The sequence below is a fragment of the Scyliorhinus canicula genome, chromosome 22 (genome assembly GCF_902713615.1).
Source record: "Scyliorhinus canicula chromosome 22, sScyCan1.1, whole genome shotgun sequence".
NCBI classification, from domain to species: Eukaryota; Metazoa; Chordata; class Chondrichthyes; order Carcharhiniformes; family Scyliorhinidae; genus Scyliorhinus; species Scyliorhinus canicula.
Window position 1 is genome coordinate 2,424,158 of NC_052167.1, and position 20,285 is coordinate 2,444,442.

Below are 20,285 nucleotides of genomic sequence, written 5' to 3' on the forward strand. Positions count from 1 at the left end.
GTGCAAACTCCACACAAACAGTGACCCAGAACCGAGATCGAACTGGGACCTCGGCGCCGTGAGGCAGCTGTGCTAACCACTGTGCCACTGTGCTGCCGTCTGTGGCAGTTTAGATCGTCACCAGGATGCGATACGATACCATACAGATATACATGATCAAGATTACTTCTGTAATGAGGCAGACGCTATGAACCTGCTTACCACTAGATGGTGCCATTGTTGAAGAAATACACCACTCTGCAACCTTATTATAGGCTCCCTTTTAAAGGGCAGATGTCACCCAAATCTCTGCATTAATGCGCACCAAGTCCCATTCACCCATCATCCTGATGCTCCCTGACCCACACGAACTCCCAGCCAAGCAGGCAGCACCTTGATAAATGTCATGCTTGTTTTCAAGTACCTCATGGCCTCTCCCCCCCCCCCCCCCCCCCCCCTCCCTATCTCTGTGAACTCCTCCAGCCCCACAATCCTTCGCGATATCTGCGCTCCTTCAATTCTGGCCACATCCACAACTAAAATTTCCATTATAGGTGACAGTGCCTCGGGTGTCTCAGCCCCATGCTCTGGAATTCCCTCCTGAAACCTCACCAACTCGCTTTCTTCCCTGAAGAGGCTTTTTAAGACCTACTTCTTTAAGTGACCAGGTTTTCAGCCATCTTCCTTGACTCCTTATCTGTTGTCTGACTGTGCTGTCTAATGCCGGGGGACATACAAGCTGGCATCAAATGTGAACCCACCGAAAAGGACTTGTGCTACCCATATACCTTACCCTCCCGAACATCCAACATATCCTCAGACTCGGAATGAGCAATGTCATAGAAGGCCCACTCGTAAAGTCCCTCGCTATCCTGCAGCAAATAGGCTCTCGTGCTCAGGGCTCACCCACTGTCGCTGTGCCCAGCGCATGGAGCAACCCGCAACCAACCTACTTTTTCCTCGGTACATCAGTGGGGCAGTGCCAGGCCTGGGTACGTCCCCTCACGCTGTTGGCTGATCTGAGAGTTACCGGAACGTAGGAACAGAAAGAGGTCATTCAGCCCGTCAACCATGTTCCGCCACCATTCAGTGAGATCATGACTCAACTCTACCTTAGCTCCATCCACCACCTTGACTCCCTTTATCCCCTTGTCTCGCAAAAAATTATCGATTGATCTCAAAGTTTTCAAACGATCAATCAAGCCAGCCTTTCCGCACTCAATGGTTGCCTTGTCAGGTTACATCCCCTTGTCTTATTCTCCCCTGCCTGGGTAAAGAGGTTTCTCGAACCTTTACGAAAAGAGAGACATGTTGCCGTAGCTTTTCCTCTTGCATTGATCAGGACAAAGACAAGAATGCCAAATTTCAAGCAATCACAACAATTTATACCACAGGAGAAAAGGGTGCTGGTTGGTTGTCAAGTCAACTCTGATTGGTCAATGGAGAAAGCAAGAGGGAACAGTAGGCTCCCTAAAATCTCCCGGGTAAGTCAAAGAAAGCTGCAAAACTTGAACATATTCCCTCTGTTTGGAGAGATCGGGTCCCCGCGTATTAATGAAATGAAAATCACTTATTGTCACAAGTAGGCTTCAAATGAAGTTACTGTGAAAAGCCTCTAGTCGCCACATTCCGGCGCCTGTTTGGGGAGGCTGGTACGGGAATTGAACAGTGCTGCTGGCCTGCTTGGTCTGCTTTAAAAGCCAGCTATTTAGCCCTGTGCTAAACCAGCCCCAATTAAGGGGCAATTTAGCGTGGCCAATTCACCTACCCTGCACATCTTTGGGTTGTGGGGGTGAAACCCACGCAGACACGGGGAAAATGTGCAAACTCCACTCGGACAGTGACCCAGAGCCGGGATCAAACCTGGGACCTTGGCGCCATGAGGCAGCAGTGCTAACCACTGTGCCACCGTGCTGCCCATTAATGATGTCAGTTTGAGTAAGCATAAATGAGCAAATTTACAAGCTCAACTGATTATTTTAAATTGGTTGTTAGTGTAGCGACATTACGGAAGAGGTTTCCCAATTCCTGAAAACTCAGCAGACTGAGATTGATAGGCACCCTGAAACACCCTACAGCCTCTCAACAGGCCAATCCCTGCGCCCCACTTACACCCCAAGAACACAAGTCATCACATCTCACTGCGTGTGGTGTTTACCTGTTGCGAGATGGTAGGAGATGTTTGCCAATTGACACTGGTACTGGTTCGGCAAGGAGTTCATTTGAAAGAACGTGCCCGGATGCTTGTTCTCAATAATCTGAACCTTGGAATCCACTTCCCCAAAGCAGAGGTCTTCTGCCGTGATATTGGCACAGGGGGGCGGGCTTTTGTTCACCACAATAACTATCACCTGGGCTTTACACTCCTTCTTCTGAAGTGACTTGGGAACAGCAAAGATGTGCAGTGTGATCTTATATAATTCAGGTCCGCCCATATTACCTGCAACAGAGGGGGAAGAGAAAGCGGTCATGACTCAAAAGTGATTTTGAATCCGTTTATTAAGAAGCAATAGTTTACTGGCCCAGGAGGAGGGGCAGCACAGAGTTAGTGCCAACACTTGCTTGGACATCCTAGTTAACCTTAACTCTGGCAGTTGGTTTCCATTTGGGTCATGTAACATATCTTGTCAGGTTTAGGAGTGTCTTGTTTCAGAATCTGTGGGGGGGGGGGGGGGAGACTGTCTGTGTGGAGTCTGCACGTTCTCCCCGTGTCTGCATGGGTTTCCTCCGGGTGCTCTGGCTTCCTCCCACAGTCCAAAGATGTGCAGGTTAGGTGGATTGCCCGTGATAAAATTGCCCCTTAGTGTCTAACGAGGTTATGGAGATAGGGCGGGGTGTGCGTCTAGGTAGGGTGATATTTCAAAGGGTCAGGGCAGACTCGATGGGCCAATTGGCCTCCCTCTGCACTGTAGGGATTCGATGACAACGATTAGTCACTTGGGGAATTCCACCAAGAGATTTTAAACACGTGTAACAGTTGCATCTTTGTAACACATTCTGCTGGTCGAAGACAATACAGTATATTTTCGATGTGCTATGTGTTTGGGGCATGTTATTCAGAATAGAAATGCTTTCACAGATTGGCTCACTTTTTTCTTTGTTCATGGGATGCCCCACATGCAGGTGAATTCTTGCTCACACATCCCAGGGGCAATTAGGGATGAGCAAGAATTATTTTATTCTTTCATGGGGTGTGGCGATTCTGGCAAGGACAGCATTTGCCCATCACTACTGAGCCTTCCTCCGCCATTTCAGAGGAGCAATCAGTGGGCCTGCAGTCAGATGAAGGCCAGAGCGGGTGAGGATGGCAGATATGCATATAACCATGATGTACCATCAATTGAACGCGAGACGAGTTGCTGTACAAAAGTATGGCTTTAATAAGCTAGATGTTAGCCCTGCGGTCGACTACAGTAAATGGACGACCGCCGGGCGTACTGGGTATTTATACCCCGCCCTGGAGGCGGGATTAACTCTGCCTCTCGACCAATCAGGGAGCCGTCACATGACTGGTCTCAACCAATCGGTCAAGAGGCACATGACCGACAAGGGCCAATGGTAAGCAGTGTTCTGCACCAATGGCAGGCAGCTATGTTAATCATACCACCACAAACCATAGACTTCCTACAGCACAGAAGGAGGCCATTCGGCCCAGCCAGTCTGTACTGACCCTCTGAAATAGCACCCCATCTAGGCCCACTCCTCTACTCTATTCACGTAACCCCACCTAACCTGCACATCCTTGGACACTAAGGAGCAATTTATCATGGCCGATCCACCTAACCTGCACATCTTTGGACTGTGGGAGGAAGCCGGAGCACCCGGAGGAAACCCACGCACACACGGGGAGAAACTGCACACTCCACACAGACAGTCACCCGAGGTCGGAATTGAACCCGGGTCCCTGGCACTGTGAGGCAGCAGTGCTAACTCCTATCCGTCCCTAAAGGCTATTAGTGGACCTGATGTTTTATTTTCAAACAATGCGATGGTCGTCGCTGATGAGGCTAGATTTTCAATTAATTAATTAATTGAATTTAAATTCCGCTGTGTCCTCAGAAATTAGCCCGTGTCCCTGGATCTCCAGAATAATACATTACCACAACCCCATTGGCCCCTCCTCAATGCTTAGTCTTGTTAGCTATGGTCATAACCCGTGAACAATTAATTTTTTTTTAAATGTAGAGTTTATTTTTGTTTCAGATCATTCTCTTGCATTATCCCATTCTTGTTAAATCATAACTAGTTTAATTTAACGTTACGTGAAGATATCATCCATGAAATATCAATATTAACTATATCATCACAGATATAAAGGCTTTGCTTACCCAGCAGATTGAGGTCACTCTCCTCCAGAGTCTTGTTCAGGTAAAACACCCCGGATCGCTCATCAATCCTGAACCACTGCTGCCGGAATCCATTCAACAGACTGTTGCAGAACCCAAAGTAGGCCGTGCGGTCACCCTCGTCAGGCAGAGCGTAGATCTGGAGGAGGGGGGTGTCTGCCGGCTGGCCAACATACACCGTCGTCTGGTAAGTCTTCCTGGGGAAATAGAGTCCGAGCACAACTGGACAGGAGGAGAAATGCATGATAGACGGAGAGTAAAAGAGAGGCAGAAGAGAGAGAGAGAGAGAGAGTGAGAGGGGGAAAAAATAGGAGGAGAAGGATAGACAGAAGGTAAGAGTCGGATGGAAAAGAGAACAGAAGAGACAGAAAAATAGAACAGACAAGTGAGATAGAGGGACAGGGAAACAAAACATCAGTTTTATATTGCTAGCAAATGGTAGAAATCTCTGCTGTAGGAATCTTCATATTTCTCTAAGTTTTACAAAATCTCTCCTAAATTTACCTTCCGCCGTTTTGAACCTGGGCTTCCTCGTCCAATCACCATAGACCATATGAAACCAGGGGCGGGATTCTCCACTACCCGGCGGGGCGGGAGGTCCCGGCGGGACAGAGTGACGTGAACCACTCCTGCGTGGGGCCTCCCCAAAGGTGCGGCATTCACTGCACATTTAGGGGCTAGGCCCGCGCCGGAGTAGCTCCCACTCCGCCGGCTGGCGTGAACGGTCTTTGGCGCCATGCCAGCCGGGGCCGAAAGGACTTCGCCGGCCGGCATAAGTCCGCATATGCGGCGGAGCGTCAGCGACTGCTGACGTCATCCCGGCGCATGCGCAGGGGAGGGGGTCTCTTCCGCCTCCGCCATGGTGAAGGCCATGGCGGGGATGGAAGAGAAAGAGTGCCCCCAAGGCACAGGCCCCCCCCCCCCGCCGATCGGTGGGACCCGATCGCGGGTCAGGCCACTGTGGGGACACCCCCCGGGGTCAGATCGCGCCCCCCCCCCCAGGACCCCGGAGCCCCCCCGCGCCGCCAATCCCGCCGGTCAGGTAGGTGGTTTAAACCACGCCGGCGGGAGAGTCCTGTCAGCGGCGGGACTTCGGCCCATCGCAGGCTGGAGAATCGCCGCGGGGACCCGCCTAACGCCGCGATTCCCACCCTCGCTGATTCTCGGGTGGCGGAGAATTCCGTACACGGCGAGGGCGGGATTGACGCTGGCCCCGGGCGATTCTCCGACCCCCCGGGGGATCCCGCCCCAGGTTTCAGATATTCTCCTATTTAATGAATATCAGTGCCTGATCAACGCTTTAGCAAAAACGACAAACAGGTTTTAACTGATGTTCTTGCCTTCAATCTGATTGCCACCCAAAGTGTGTTTTAGAGACAAATATTCACAGGATGACATTTAGCGACCAAGTATTACTCAAAGTGCTTCTTCGTATTAAACCGTGACTTTGGAACATGAGGGAACTGACTGAATGGGCAAAAGATACATTTCGAGCTTCATGTCAGATGTTGCCGTTCGCACTGAGAGCGATCACCGTATGGGATGGTCAGCACATGTCTGAGAAACAGTTGGACACGTGGTAAGGGGGCTGTCAGCTGTTGCTCAATGAGTAGCACCCTGACCTCTCAGTCGGAACACTGGGTTCAAGACCAACACCAAAGGATTGGGGCAGGACGTTTGTTCCCCATAAGAGCAAGCCCAGAGTTTGCCGATGACAAAAACTTGTGCCACCGCCCAATTCGCGCACGCCATTCCGCCCCTGGCCATTTGGCCTGAGGCAGGGTCTGCAACACAAAGGGTAGTTCATTGGCAATTGTCAGGGGCCAACTGGGATATTCCATCATGCCAGAGACAAACTGGGCGGGGCGTCCACTCTTCAGTAAAATCTATTCGCAATGAACCACACGAGTCAATCCCACAGCAGTGGCCAGTCCAAGCACGCACCATTCAGCCTTCTCATTTCCCCTTTGGTGCTCTGCTGGAGTCTCTGCTATGGTACGGAAGATGATCAGGGCAACGTGCCCCGACTCACGGCAACTATCAAAGGGATAAGGGAGGAGGGCAAAATCTCAGAAAAACACCTTAAAAGTCAGGCAGGGCAATACTAATCTCTTATTGCTGCTGCATAATGGGTTTTTATCTGCAAATGCATGACAGCATCCTCTTCAAGCATGACTCAATTCCAATAATGTTTAAAGATCTTGTTTATTTCAAAGGCAGGCATCCATGCAGATAAAAATGGCGCATGTAAAGAGTCCGTCAGTCACCTTGCATCTTCCCTCCTCCCCAACAAACCAGCATTCCTGCCACATTGGGCAATGCTTTGTTTTGGCTAGACACAGCTGTGAGCTTGTGTTCATATTAAATTCATGACTTTGTCAATTCTTGCAAAGGGATCACGATAAAGATCACTTGCAGTATTCAAGAGAGTCCGGGGGAAGATCTCTCTCTGCGTCCTGCACAGCTGCACTTCCTCAAGCAACCCCATCAGAAAACTAATCTCAGCCATATCCGTAGGATTGCCAACTGTGGTGAAGTGTATCCCTGGAGATTTCATCACATGACCTGCACCCACACTCCAGCCATTAGATGGCCAACACGTCCACCCCTGTGACGCACGGCCTTAGGAATAGGAAAGCGACAAGACTCATTACCCAATTGGATGATGCCTGACTGTCAGTCAAACAGCCACCCCCCCCCCCCCCCCCCCTCCACCCAGCCCATCCGCACCCCCGTCCCATTTTCATCTATATCTGGGAAAGAGAAATATTCAAAGAATGTTCTCCAGGGTTGCACACTGGAGTGTCCTGGAGATTGATCTTCAATCTCTGGAGATTCCAGGCCAATCCTGGAGGATCTACGGGAATCTGCCTCAAAGCCACAGTGACAAAATTTCATTGAACTGCTCAAAGACGTCTTTGAGGTGATGGCGTGCTCTTTCGAATCAGATATTGTGTCAACCAGTGAAGAAATTCAACAGTAATATAATAATAATCTTTTATTGTCACACGTTTGAAGTTACTGTGAAATGTTTTCAAATGAAGACAAATGGCATGTTCAAACAAATTAAGAGGGAAACTCTTTGAAAAGGCCTGTGACCGGTTAACTCCCGAAATGGAAACTAACGGCCTGGTGGATAGACTGGGACGTCCAGCAGTTCTCTTTTGGAAGTCTCAATGGAACTGCCTCCACCACACCCTCAGGCAGTGCATTCCAAACCCCAACCTTCGCTGCGTACAAAGCTCCTCCTCATGTCACTGTTCGATCTTCCAGCACTTATCTTAAATTCATATTCTCTGGGTCTCAACCTTACCAGCAACAGGAACAGTTTCTCCCTATCTACTCTGCCCTGATCGCTCCTGACTTTGAACACCTCTATCAGATATTCTCCTAATCATCTCTTCTCTAATGTATTATTGAAGTTACATTAATAACCCACACTCGGAGGTGGAAGCCGTTTATTGACTTCTTTAAAGGAGAACTGAGGGGTCAGCAAGTAGGGGGAGGGGGGGTAAGAGGGACAAAATGGGGAAGGCAGGATGGGAAGGGGCAATATTAGGGGAGCGGTGGAAGTGGGTGTTGGTCATTTATAATGCTGTATGTTTTTTTGTTCTGCTTTTGTATGTTTAAATGAAAATGCCTTGAATAAAATATTATTTTTTTAAATAACCCGCAGTCTCTATTTGTCAACAGAGACCCCATGGAAGCATTGCACACATACCCAAAATTCTCACATTTCCAGGAATCCCCCTTCTGAAAGACACGGCCAGCTATGCAAAGAAATTAGCACTGCCACTCCGCAATCCATTTTTATTAATGGACAGCAACAGAAATAACCACTGGTAAATTCAGCAAATATAATAAGTATAAGAAGGCTGCGTACTTAGCCCCTACTCTACTCCCTGTACACAACACGACTGCGTGGCAAAACTTGGTTCCAACTCCATCTACATGTTCGCTGACGATGCGACCATAGTGGGCCGGATCTCGAATAACGACGAATCAGAATACAGGAGGGAGATAGAGAACCTAGTGGAGTGGTGTAACGACAACAATCTCTCCCTCAATGCCAGCAAAACTAAAGAGCTGGTCATCGACTTCAGGAAGCAAAGTACTGTACACACCCCTGTCAGCATCAACGGGGCCGAGGTGGAGATGGTTAGCAGTTTCAAATTCCTAGGGGGTACACACACCAAAAATCTGTCCTGGTTCACTCATGTCGACGCTATCACCAAGAAAGCACAACAGCGCCTATACTTCCTCAGGAAACTAAGGAAATTCGGCATGTCCACATTAACCCTTACCAACTTTTACAGATGCACTATAGAAAGCATCCTATCGGGCTGCATCACAGCCTGGTATGGCAACTGCTCGGCCCAGGACCGCAAGGAACTTCAGAGAGCCATGAATACCGCCCAGTCCATCACACAAACCTGCCTCCCATCCATTGACTCCATCTACACCTCCCGCTGCCTGGGGAAAGCGGGCAGCATAATCAAGGATCCCTCCCACCCGGCTTACTCACTTTTCCAACTTCTTCCACCGGGCAGGAGATACAGAAGTCTGAGAACACGCACGAACAGACTCAAAAACAGCTTCTTCCCCGCTGTTACCAGACTCGTAAATGACCCTCTTATTGACTGACCTCATTAACACTACACCCTGTATGCTTCATCCGATGCCAATGCTTATGTAGTTACATTGTATATCTTGTGTTGCCCTATTATGTATTTTCTTGAATTTTGTTTAATTCCCTTTTCTTCCCATATACTGAATGACCTGTTGAGCTGCTTGCAGAAAAATTATTTTCACTGTACCTCGGTACACGTGACAATAAACAAATCCAATCCAATCCAAGTATTGAGTGCCGTGTTCAAGTTGTAGCTCTGTGCAGCAGACTGAGCTTTAGACTGACTGATGGCGAGGCAGATATCGCAGTCGCCTCAGTATGTACACCCATCACCAACGTGGAGAAAGGGTCGATACGCAGACACGGGCACACACAGACATGCCAACAACTTGCATTTATATAGTGCCTTTAACATCATTTTAACCTTAAAGTAGTAAAACGGCATAGTACGCCTCACTGGAGCGTTATCAGGGCACATTTAATAGCAGTTTATGTGAGGTGATGTTAAGGGCGGTGATCAAAAACTTAGTCCATGAGGCCGGTTTTAAGGAGTATCTGAAATAAGGAGAAAAAGGTCGGGAAGCAGAAAGGTTTAGGGATGGAATTCCGGAGTTTGTTGTCCAGGCAGCTTAAGACACAACCTCCAGTGGAAATATCAGGATGTGCAATATACACTCACTACACACAGATAGCCCGGCTGATACATCGAGACACATACATGTACAATGATACAAATCTGTAGAGACAGCAAGGCAGATGGGGCTGTATACGGTGAGTGCCCTCCTAATAGAAACATATAGAAAAACAGTACAGCCCGACAGATGGGTACAATCGAGCAGGGATTTGAGAACGGGCTCCAAATGACTCAAGACCGAACCCCTGCCAATTACAATTTCTGTTCCCCCCACCGGCTCGAAGGTAAATCGAAAAGCCGTCTCTTAACCCCAACTGGTACCCACCCCTCAGAATGAAGCTCATTTATGACTCAGTTTCAAACACAGATTTTGGCCGTGGATTTTCACTCATCTCACACATCCTCTTGGGGCAAGGACTCCTCCATGTCCTGGGCAACATTTTATCCAACGCCAATAAATAAAACAATGATATAAACGGGGAAGACAGTCGCCTGGTGTTAATGTCACTGCACGAGTAATCCAGAGGCCCAGGCTAATCCCCTGGGGACATGGGTTCAAATCCCAATGTATGAGTTACCTGAGGGGAATGGCTTCAGATACCGGCAGAGGGGGGACTGTGTGAGGAGAGAGGAGGTGCTGTCCTTCCGGGGGCTGCCGCCTCCGGTGCTGCAAGATGAGCGGTTGTCCGAGGATTATATTGTGGCGGGGAGAGTGGCGAACAGATATAGAGAGTTGATGAAGAGGGACGGAGGTCTGGTGGAGGCGGTCAAGTGCAAGGAGATCAAAGGAGGAGGAGTTTGGGGGGGTGTGAGGGCTGGGACGTGAAAGGAAGTCATGAGGAGAGCGAACGCATCCTCGTCGTGTGCGAGGTTAAGCCTCATCCAATTGATAGTGGGGGGAGGGGGGAGTTTAGAGGTTTGTTCTCGTTGCTGGAGGAGGGAGATAAGTGGGGAAAAGCAAGCGGGTGGTGAGAGTTGGGGGCGAGGTATCAGGGATATTGTGGGCCTGTGGTCTTCGATACTGTGGACTGTTCGGCTGCCTGATATTTCTATACGTGAAAAGCCTTCAATAAAACATTTTCCCAAAAGAAATGGGTTCAATTCCCACCATGGCAGCTGGTGGAATTGAAATTCAATTCATAAAATCCAGAACTGAAGTTTCGCCTCAGAAATGGGGACCGAGAAACTATTGTTGATTGATCTAAAATCCATCTGGCTCACGCATGGCCCTTTGAATGAAGGAAATCTGACGCCCTCACCCGGTCTGGTCTACATGTGAGTCAGGACCCACAGCGATGTGGCTGACGCTTAACTGCCCCTCTGAAATGAACTAATCAGTTCAAGGGCAATTAGGGATGGGCAACAAATGCTGGCCCAGCCAGTGACACCCATGAATGAAACAATAGTCATCTGGTCATGATCACGTGGCTGTTATTGGGTCCTGTAGCATTTCCTACATTGGAAGAGTGACCACACTTCAAAATTACCCTGAAGTCATGAAAGGCGCTATATGAATGCAAGTCTTTCTTTTGTACCACTTCTCATTTCCATCTCCCAGTCCTGCAGCAAAATGACCTTGCAGCATCTTTTCAATGTCAGGGAGATAGGTCAGGCTTCACAGACAAGGGCTGAAGACAACAAAAAAAAGGACATATTCAACAAGTGCCTTCACTTTCACTATCTGAAGCCTGTTGTAGACGCAGATAAGGGGTGACCCTCTATTAATCGAACAAGTTGAAATTTCCCCGTGGCCAATGATGTTCTGCGGAAGGCGATACGCTTTTAATTGATGAAAACCCATCCAGATCATCGGGAGAGGATTATTAATAGAAGTAAGTCAATACAGCCTTTGTCACGACATTAGCAGACCCAGTTAACCAATGCTCTAGTTTTTCTTCAGTGTGTGGATATAATTACATTAGTAACAACAGGTTCACTTCTGGTAAGATGCATCCTTCTAGTGTATCTGACAGGTCGTTGTTTCTGCATGAGAAACCATCCCAGCCAAGAGCAGTGATATCATATGTACCTGTCCAGCAAAACACTCGATATATCAACTGAGATCAAGGCCAGTTAAGGACATTTGTGTTTGCTGTTCGCAGGCAAATGATTTCCATGGTGTACGTTCAATTTATACAGTGACCGTATCAAGCATTGGGTTGGAAGATGGACATTGTCACGTTGTCACAGTGTGCAGGGGGCGTACAGTTACTGACCCCTTGACAATGCAGCCCAGGAAGCTCTGTGCTCCTTCCCAGATGCCTTGTTCGGGATCGGTGGGCCAAGACGTCAGGAAAAGGGTCTGTTTTAATCACCATTGCCACAGGATCCCACCGGCGGTGAATTCAGCTGGAAATTTGTGTTTCTGTGCCATCTTCCACCAGCTCAGGAACTGCCAAAGCGTGTTCCAGCCAATGACATGATTTTGAAGTGTGGTCACAGTTGCAATGTCGGAAAACCTCAGCTAAAGTTTATATCTGCCTCCAGCAAAGCTCAAATCCATGTACATAATGTGGTTCCTTCAGGCACAAGACCTGGACCACCCCAGTTCAGAACACTACTACCCTTTTTTGGATCCTTCTTAAACTGTTTGCCATGGTGATGGTGCACCAGGACTTACAGACTGATCTAAATTTATCGCATGCTTTTCTTCCCCCCTCCCATGATAATGGCAGGCAATTTCCCTACCCCATGCTGTCATCATAAATCAACAGATGCAGCATCATCATCAACGCAATGGACCCAATTCAGACGACCACATGTATTGCACCCGTAAATATCGCCAGCATTTTAAAATGCAAAAATTTCAACTCCATTTAATGGTCGCTGGTTGAACATTTAAAACAGTGATTAGAAAATAGCAATATTTGACTTTAAGAGACACTAACAAGCCCTTACAAAGAACAAAGAAAAGTACAGCACAGGAACAGGCCCTTCAGCCCTCCAAGCCGACCATGCTGCCCGTCTAAACTAAAATCTTCTACGCTTCCTGGGCCCATATCTCTATTCCCATCTTATTCTGGGGCTGGTTTAGCACACTGGGCTAAATAGCTGGGGTTTAACACAGACCAAGGAGGCCAGCAGCACGGTTCAATTCCCATACCAGCCTCCCCGAACAGGTGCCAGAATGTGGTGACTAGGGGCTTTTCACAGTAACTTCATTTTTTACATAGAATTTACAGTGCAGAAGGAGGCCATTTGGCCCATCGAGTCTGCACCGGCTCCTGGAAAGAGCACCCTACCTTTCCAGTGAGATTGTCCGGCCGGAATTATATAGTGTGAATGAGGCTATAATCGTTCCTGGACATTGCTGTGTCTGTGTGCGGAGATAAGGAAGCGATATCCAAACAGAACAGTCCGACTAATGGGACACTACAACCAACCAAACAGAAATCCTCCCAACAACTTGGGTTGAAATAGTACCTTTAACGTGATGACTATAATAATAATCCATCGGATCCCTACAGTGCAGAAGGAGTCCATTCAGCCCAGCAAGTCTGCTTCGACCCTAGCTAGGCCCACTCTTCCAGCCTATCCCCGTAACCCCACCTAACCTGCACATAGATCATAGATCATAGAATTTACAGTGCAGAAGGAGGCCATTCGGCCCATCGAGTCTGCACCGGCTCTTGGAAAGAGCACCCTACCCTAGGTCAACACCTCCACCCTATCCCCATAACCCAGTAACTCCACCCAACACTAAGGGCAATTTTAGACACTAAGGGCAATTTATCTTGGCCAATCCACCTAACCTGCACATCTTTGGACTGTGGGAGGAAACCGGAGCACCCGGAGGAAACCAACGCACACACGGGGAGGATGTGCAGACTCCGCACAGACAGTGACCCAAGCCGGAATCGAACCTGGGACCCTGGAGCTGTGAAGCAATTGTGCTATCCACAATGCTACCCTAATTTGAAGCCTACTTGTGACGATAAGTGATTTTCATTCATTTAATTTCCTATTCATGTATTTCTCAAGATGCCCCTTAAATGCCACTATCGTCCCTGTTTCCACCACCTCCTCCGGCAGCGAGTTCCAGGAACCCACTACCCTCTGTGTAAAAGACTTGCCTCGTGCATCTCCTTTAAACCTTGCCCCTCGCACCTTAAACCAATGCCCCCTAGTAATTGACCCCTCTACCCTGGGGAAAAGCCTCTGACTATCCACTCTGTCTATTCCCCTCGTATGCCCTTCTGTTTCCTGCTGTCACCAAACTCCACGGTGGCCTCCACCTTTCCAACACCATTCTCTTGCAGTATGTTCACCTTCCCCAATGTCATTGTGACTTACGGCGAGAGAGCAAAGTTGTGTTGCAAAGACTCCAGCTCCACTTGTCTGGATTAGGTTCCTGACTGGGGCTCAGTTGGGACAGTGGACGAGTGAGGCCTGGGGGCGAGGAAGGACCCCAGGTTTCTGTAGTTGGGAGTTTGGATGGGGGAGAGGTTGCTGGTTTGCAGCCTTTGAGGGCGCCCAGCTTTTCATTGCTGAAGATTCGGAGGAGGGCCCAAAGATATAAAGCAGGCAGTGAAATTAATAGTTGCCCTCGTTCATGGACATCACCTCTCATGTTGATCCTGTGGCCTGACCTCAGAATCTTTAGTCAAAACGCGTAAATACTTTTTAAAATTGAGGATGACAAAAGTATGTAACTAGGTTGAGGCTCAGTAAGTTTGGATCTACATAAAGAGCAAAATAAACTGAAGCCTCTTACAACACACTGGAGGTTGTATATGATTTCCAAATACCAGCCCTTAGCAACCCTATAGCGGGGTGTTCTCACTTGGAGGAGGTGTGGGGTAATGCTCATGTGTGCGGGAGTGACATTGGCCGTGGATGGTGGGTGCGGAATACCATCAAGTTCACTTAGAGATCGGGGCACCATTTCAAAATGGCGGCCCGATCTCCGAGGATCTCCCTGGTGAGTTCAGCTCACCCAGTGGTGAAAACATTTCTGAGGGCGGGATTCTCCAGCCACGTTTGCCCGGCAACTGGAAAATCCCACCCGAGGTCAATGGAATTCTCCATTGTACGTGGCTCGCCCATGGCATTCTTGCGGCGGACGGGGAGGGAGAATCCAGCACTAAGCGTGGGCTCGACTGGGGAGAGTGTGGTTGACCAGCGGTGTGGATCTCTACCAAAATGCCGATGGGAAACACCCCGTCAAATTTGCCCAAAATGAGAGTTGTTTTGGTTGAACCGCGCCCATGATGTCATGGTAGAATCTGATAGTTTTTCCCATGACTGCAAGTTTGAATCTTGAAACTCTTGCTCTTGGACTCAATTGTTAATTCAAATCATGACTCTTCACTGCTGTAGGGTTTTCCTTTCGCTGAAAAGCACATTTACGCTGGGCTGGATTCTCTGCCGCCCACTGACAGTCAGGTCCCCGATGCGGCGGAGAATCAGCCGTCCAAGAGCTGATCTGATGCTCCGGCCCCCTGCTGACGTGGGATCGGGGTTCATGCCCGTGCGCCTACCCACTCCTCCCTTAACAGAGCCCCTCCCCCCACCACACCCAACCCCCCCCCCCCCTCACCTCGGAGAGCCCCTACAACGGGAGAACCGCAGGAACCTTCCAATTAAAGGAACCCCCCCCAAAAGAGACCCCGAAATAGAAAAATGGAAACTGACAGCACTTAACACTCTTTGATGTGGTTGATGTTTGTAAACATTGCGGTTACAGCACTTAGAGTTACTCATCCATGAAGGAAGATGAATGAATCAAGGCTCACAGCTGTTTTGTAGAAGCTGTCAATCACAGCTCAGTAGGAGAAATGAATGAATGGCTTGGTGTGCTCAGGTCCTGGAATGGGAACTTGAAGCTGCAACATTCTGATTCAGAAGCAAGAGTGCTAAATATTGGCGTACTTCGCTTGTCAACAGCCCATTTTGTGTGCTGATGGCCGGCCTTTCAAATCTAATTTAGTCGTGTTGTGATATTCCACACGGAACTTACGGACAGGGTATTCCTGTCTTCCCTGTGCTCCTTGCGGAGTACGAGTTCCTCACCATGGGCAGGGTGTCTCAATTATACATTGTACAAAGCGTCGGCCATTAAGGCGACGACCCAGAGAGGGAAACCCTGCAGGAATCTCATGGTTTGTGTAAATAGAACTTTGTTTCTTATTTTACTCACTGTGGACTTCCTGTGACTTTATTAAACGTGTGTCGCACGATGTTTAAACCCAGTCAGCAGATAATGATTAGTGAGAATATTATCAGATCTTAGGGCTAATCTCCACAATGACGGGGTGTAGGAAAGGGTGATTAGCCAGTTACCGGGAACTGTAGTTTAGCCATCGAGCGTGGGGGGAGGGGAGGGGGGGGGAGGTGGGGGTGGGGTGGGGGGGGGGGGGGGGGGGAGTGAATAAAATGCCCCGAAACACTCAACAACAGCTCAAGACCTCTAGGAAGCTGAATGTTGGGATGAATCTTTCAGATGTTATGAACACTAGAGGGTGCTACACCCAGGCAAGGTCACAGCATCTGGAGCTGTGCCTCCGCTGGGAGTAATTCATATCGATCGCAAATTGAAAGCCGATTGAAACTGTAGATTGGAGAGCAGACCTCACTTTGAAATCCAAGAAGACAGAGCTGGTGATCGAGAGGTCACTTTGTTAAACTAAGTCTCCAACTCCATCTCTATGTTCTTTAATTCGAGCAGATCAAGTTCCAATTCCTTTAATTTCAAATTAAGTTCACCATACCGCACCTGAACATTATGAGCAAACATTATGTACAAAGCTTCTACAATGAAGGGCGTTTAAGAAAAGGGAAAGCGGAACAGGATGGAGTTTTCAACCGTTTTATGCTTCAAGTCACTCATCATCTCGACTTGGAAAATCTCACTACCGCTGGGCCAAAAATCCTGGAATTTTCTCCGTCAACAGCACTGTGGGTGCACCATCCCACATGGACTGGGGTAATGGACTTCGGGGAAGAATGGCAGCATAGTGGTTAGCACAGTTGCTTCACAGCTCCAGGGTCCCAGGTTCGATTCCCGGCTTGGGTGACTGTCTGTGCGGAGTCTGCACGTTCTCCCCATGTCTGCGTGGGTTTCCTCCGGGTGCTCCGGTTTCCTCCCACAGCCCAAAGATGCGCAGGTTAGGTGGATTGGCCATGATAAATTGCCCTTAGCTAAGGTGCGGTTACTGGTTTACGGGGATAGGGCGGAGGTGTGGGCTTAAGTGGGCTGCTCTTTCCAAGAGCCGGTGCAGACTCGATGGGCCAAATGGCCTCCTTCTGCACTGTAAATTCTATGATTCTATGGCTGCAGCGGTTCAGAGAAGCCATGGTGTAGGTGGTAATGTTGGTGTAGGTGGTAATGTCGCTGTATCGGTAACCCGGGGACATGGGTTCAAATCCCACCACGGCAGATGGTGGGATTGCGATTCAATTAATTAATTTGTTAAAAGCCTGGAATGGAAAGCTTGCCTCAGTGATGGTGAAGGGGCTGGTTTAGCTCACAAGGCTAAATCGCAGGCTTATAAAGCAGACCAAGCAGGCCAGCAGCACGGTTCGATTCCCGTACCAGCCTCCCCGGACAGGCGCTGGAATGTGGCGACTAGGGGCTTTTCACAGTAACTTCATTGAAGCCTACTCGTGACAATAAGCAATTTTCATTCATTTCATTTCACTAATGTCCTTTAGGGAAGGAAATCTGCCATCCTTCCTCGGTCTGGCCTACATGTGACTCCAGACCCACAGCAATGTGGTTGACTCTGAAATGATCAAGCAGGCCCCTCAGTTTAAGGTAATTGCGGATGGGCACCAGGTGCTGACCATGTTGACGTTACCCAGAATCGGGGAATTAATGAAAAATAATGGAAGTTAAGGTGCATAGGGTATATTTTAAAGAAACTTTTCTTTTGCCTATTTCTCTCTGTTGACTGCAATCAATAAATGATCCAAAGTCTCAGACACAAAGGCCCATAAAGTCTATTGCCAGAATAATACTACCCAATGACGGAATATTTATGAGGGAGTTAGATCCTTGAATGTGCACTCAGGGTCTGTGTATCGTACAGCAGGGTACAGCACATTGACACAAGGTGAAGAACACAATGTGCCCAGGGTACTATTTCCAAACTGGAATTGGAAAGTGATATTTTTTTTTTTATTAACATGTCGACAGCCTGATAAATGTGCTTTGAAAAAGAGAAGCCATAGTCACAGCACACACATACACATAGACCCACAAGCGCGCATGCATGCACACACACACAGACCTGTGCACACAAACACAGACCATGCACACATACACAGACATAGACATGCATACACACACACATACAGACTCACATGCACAGAGACACACAGACCCGCATGTGCACACACACACACAGACACGCGCACATACATACACACAGACCCATGGACACACACACACACAGACCCACGAACACACACACACAGACCCACGGACACACACACACACAGACACACATTGACAGTCAGAGAGATCTAGGTGTACAGGTCCACAGGTCACTGAAAGGGGAAACACAGGTGGAGAAGGTAGTCAAGAAGGCATACGGCATGCTTGCCTTCATTGGCCGGGGCATTGAGTATAAAAATTGTCAAGTCATGTTGCAGCTGTATAGAACCTTAGTTAGGCCACACTTGGAGTATAGTGTTCAATTCTGGTCGCCACACTACCAGAAGGATGTGGAGGCTTTAGAGAGGGTGCAGAAGAGATTTACCAGGATGCTGCCTGGTATGGAGGTTGAATAAACTTGATTTATTCTCACTGGAACAAGGGAGGTTGAGGGGTGACCTGATAGAGGTCTACAAAATTATGAGGAGCATAGACAGAGTGGGTAGTCAGAGACTTTTTCCCAGGGTAGAGGGGTCAATTACTAGGGGGCATAGGCTAAAGGTGCAAGGGGCAATGTTTAGAGGAAATGTATGAGATAAGTTTTTCACACAGAGGGTTGTGGGTGCCTGGAACTCGCTGCCGGAGGAGGAGGTGGAAGCAGGGACGATAGCAGGGGCATCTTGGCAAATACATGAATAGAATGGGAATAGGGATCCGGACCCCGGAAGTGTAGAAGATTTTAGTTTAGACGGGCAGCATGGTCGGCGCAGGCTTGGAGGGCTGAAGGGCCTGTTCCTGTGCTGTACCTTTCTTTGTTCTTTATTGTTCTTTGACCCACACACACACAACACAGACCTGCTCACATACAGAGCCACATGCACACACACAGAGCCACATGCACTCACAGATCGACATACATACACACACAGAGCCGCACACATACCCACGCACACTCATAGACCCACACACATGCAAATATACACAGACCTGCACACACATACACACACACACAAACCCATGTGCACACACACAGACCCATGTGCACACACACAGACACACAAACCCATGCACATACACACACACATCCCAAGATTTGTGAACACCAGTTTGCAAACCCTATGTTCTTTGTGTCCAAAGATTTGGATTTAGGAGTATTTTTTAACACCAGAGGAAACCAGAAGACACAAGTACATGTCACAGATAAATTAGATAACTAATTCCATTAAAGGATCTCTGGATCAATCCTAACTGGCTTGGTTGTATAATCTCTCAACTTGATTCGACCCAAACATTCAAATTGAAGCCACCTTTTTACATAATATTTTCATGCAGACCTTTCACTAAAGCGATTAGCAGTGTCTCCGAGGCTGGGAGATGTATAGAGTGACACTGGTGATGGAAACAAGCGGCTTGTGAGCTGCAGAGTACTCAGGTACCCAGCTACCCCTCCACATTAAGCATTGTGTGACCAGCCCTCGGCAATTTATACAGCGTCTTTGTCGAACTGCTGAACATCCTTGCATTCCAATTCGTCCATGGCCTCGTCCTCCCTAACTCTCTGCCTGCTTTTCAGCAATGAAACCTCCAAAATCTCCGCATTCTTCAATCTTGGCCTCCTGCACACTTGTAACTCTAGTTTTGTGAATTATCATCCCATAGATCTGCATTTTTAGATTTGTCTACCCAGAGATCTGTATATCTGCACAAAAGGCAAATTTCTGGTGTGTCCTTTTACATGTAACTACGTAGAGATGCGCCTCCCACAAGGCAAATCTGTCTTTGTCTTCATATCTCCTTACTCTTTCCCCAATCCCGACAATTTGATGTTGCTGGCAAATGTTGAGTTCACACCATATACCTGGGGCACAGCACCAGCTCCATCCTGAATCATTCATTCACCCCTCACTCTGTTGCTTGAACACAGAGCAGTGGAGAGTTTAGCAATAATTGCAAACCGTTTGGTAATCAAAATTACCGGGTAATCCGGGAATTGCCAATGCCATCCGCCTTCAGTCGAGACACCAAGATAAAAGTGAGGGGCAATCAAGGTGCGGTAGGGCAGTCTTTTATGTTTTGCGATAAAGGAAGCGATGGGAGTGGACGTGGAGAGGATGTTTCCACTGGTAGGAAAAACCCGAGGCCACAGCCTCAGTCTGAAGGGACGATCCTTTAACACAGAGATGAGGAGGAATTTCTTCAGCCAGAGGGTGGTGAATCTGTGGAACTCTTTGCCACGGAATGCTGTGGAGGCCAAATCACCGAGTGTCTTTAAGACAGAGATAGATAGGTTCTTGATTAATAAGGGGATCAGGGGTTATGGGGAGAAGGCAGGGAATGGGGATGAGGAACATATCAGTCATGATTGATTGGCACAGACTT

At 48.4% G+C, this 20,285-nt stretch overlaps 1 protein-coding gene across 2 annotated transcripts in view; it reads right to left on the minus strand.

Annotated features, from left to right (window-relative positions):
- ret (ret proto-oncogene receptor tyrosine kinase) overlaps positions 1 to 20,285 on the minus strand; it is a 111,305-nt gene that overhangs the window by 45,868 nt on the left and 45,152 nt on the right. For both annotated transcript variants that reach the window (XM_038783103.1, XM_038783104.1), the window contains exons 2-3: positions 4,308 to 4,547; positions 2,138 to 2,419 (exon numbers count right to left, since the gene is read on the minus strand). In XM_038783103.1, the coding sequence (XP_038639031.1) occupies positions 2,138 to 2,419; positions 4,308 to 4,547 (522 nt within the window). The remainder of the gene's footprint in view (positions 1 to 2,137; positions 2,420 to 4,307; positions 4,548 to 20,285) is intronic.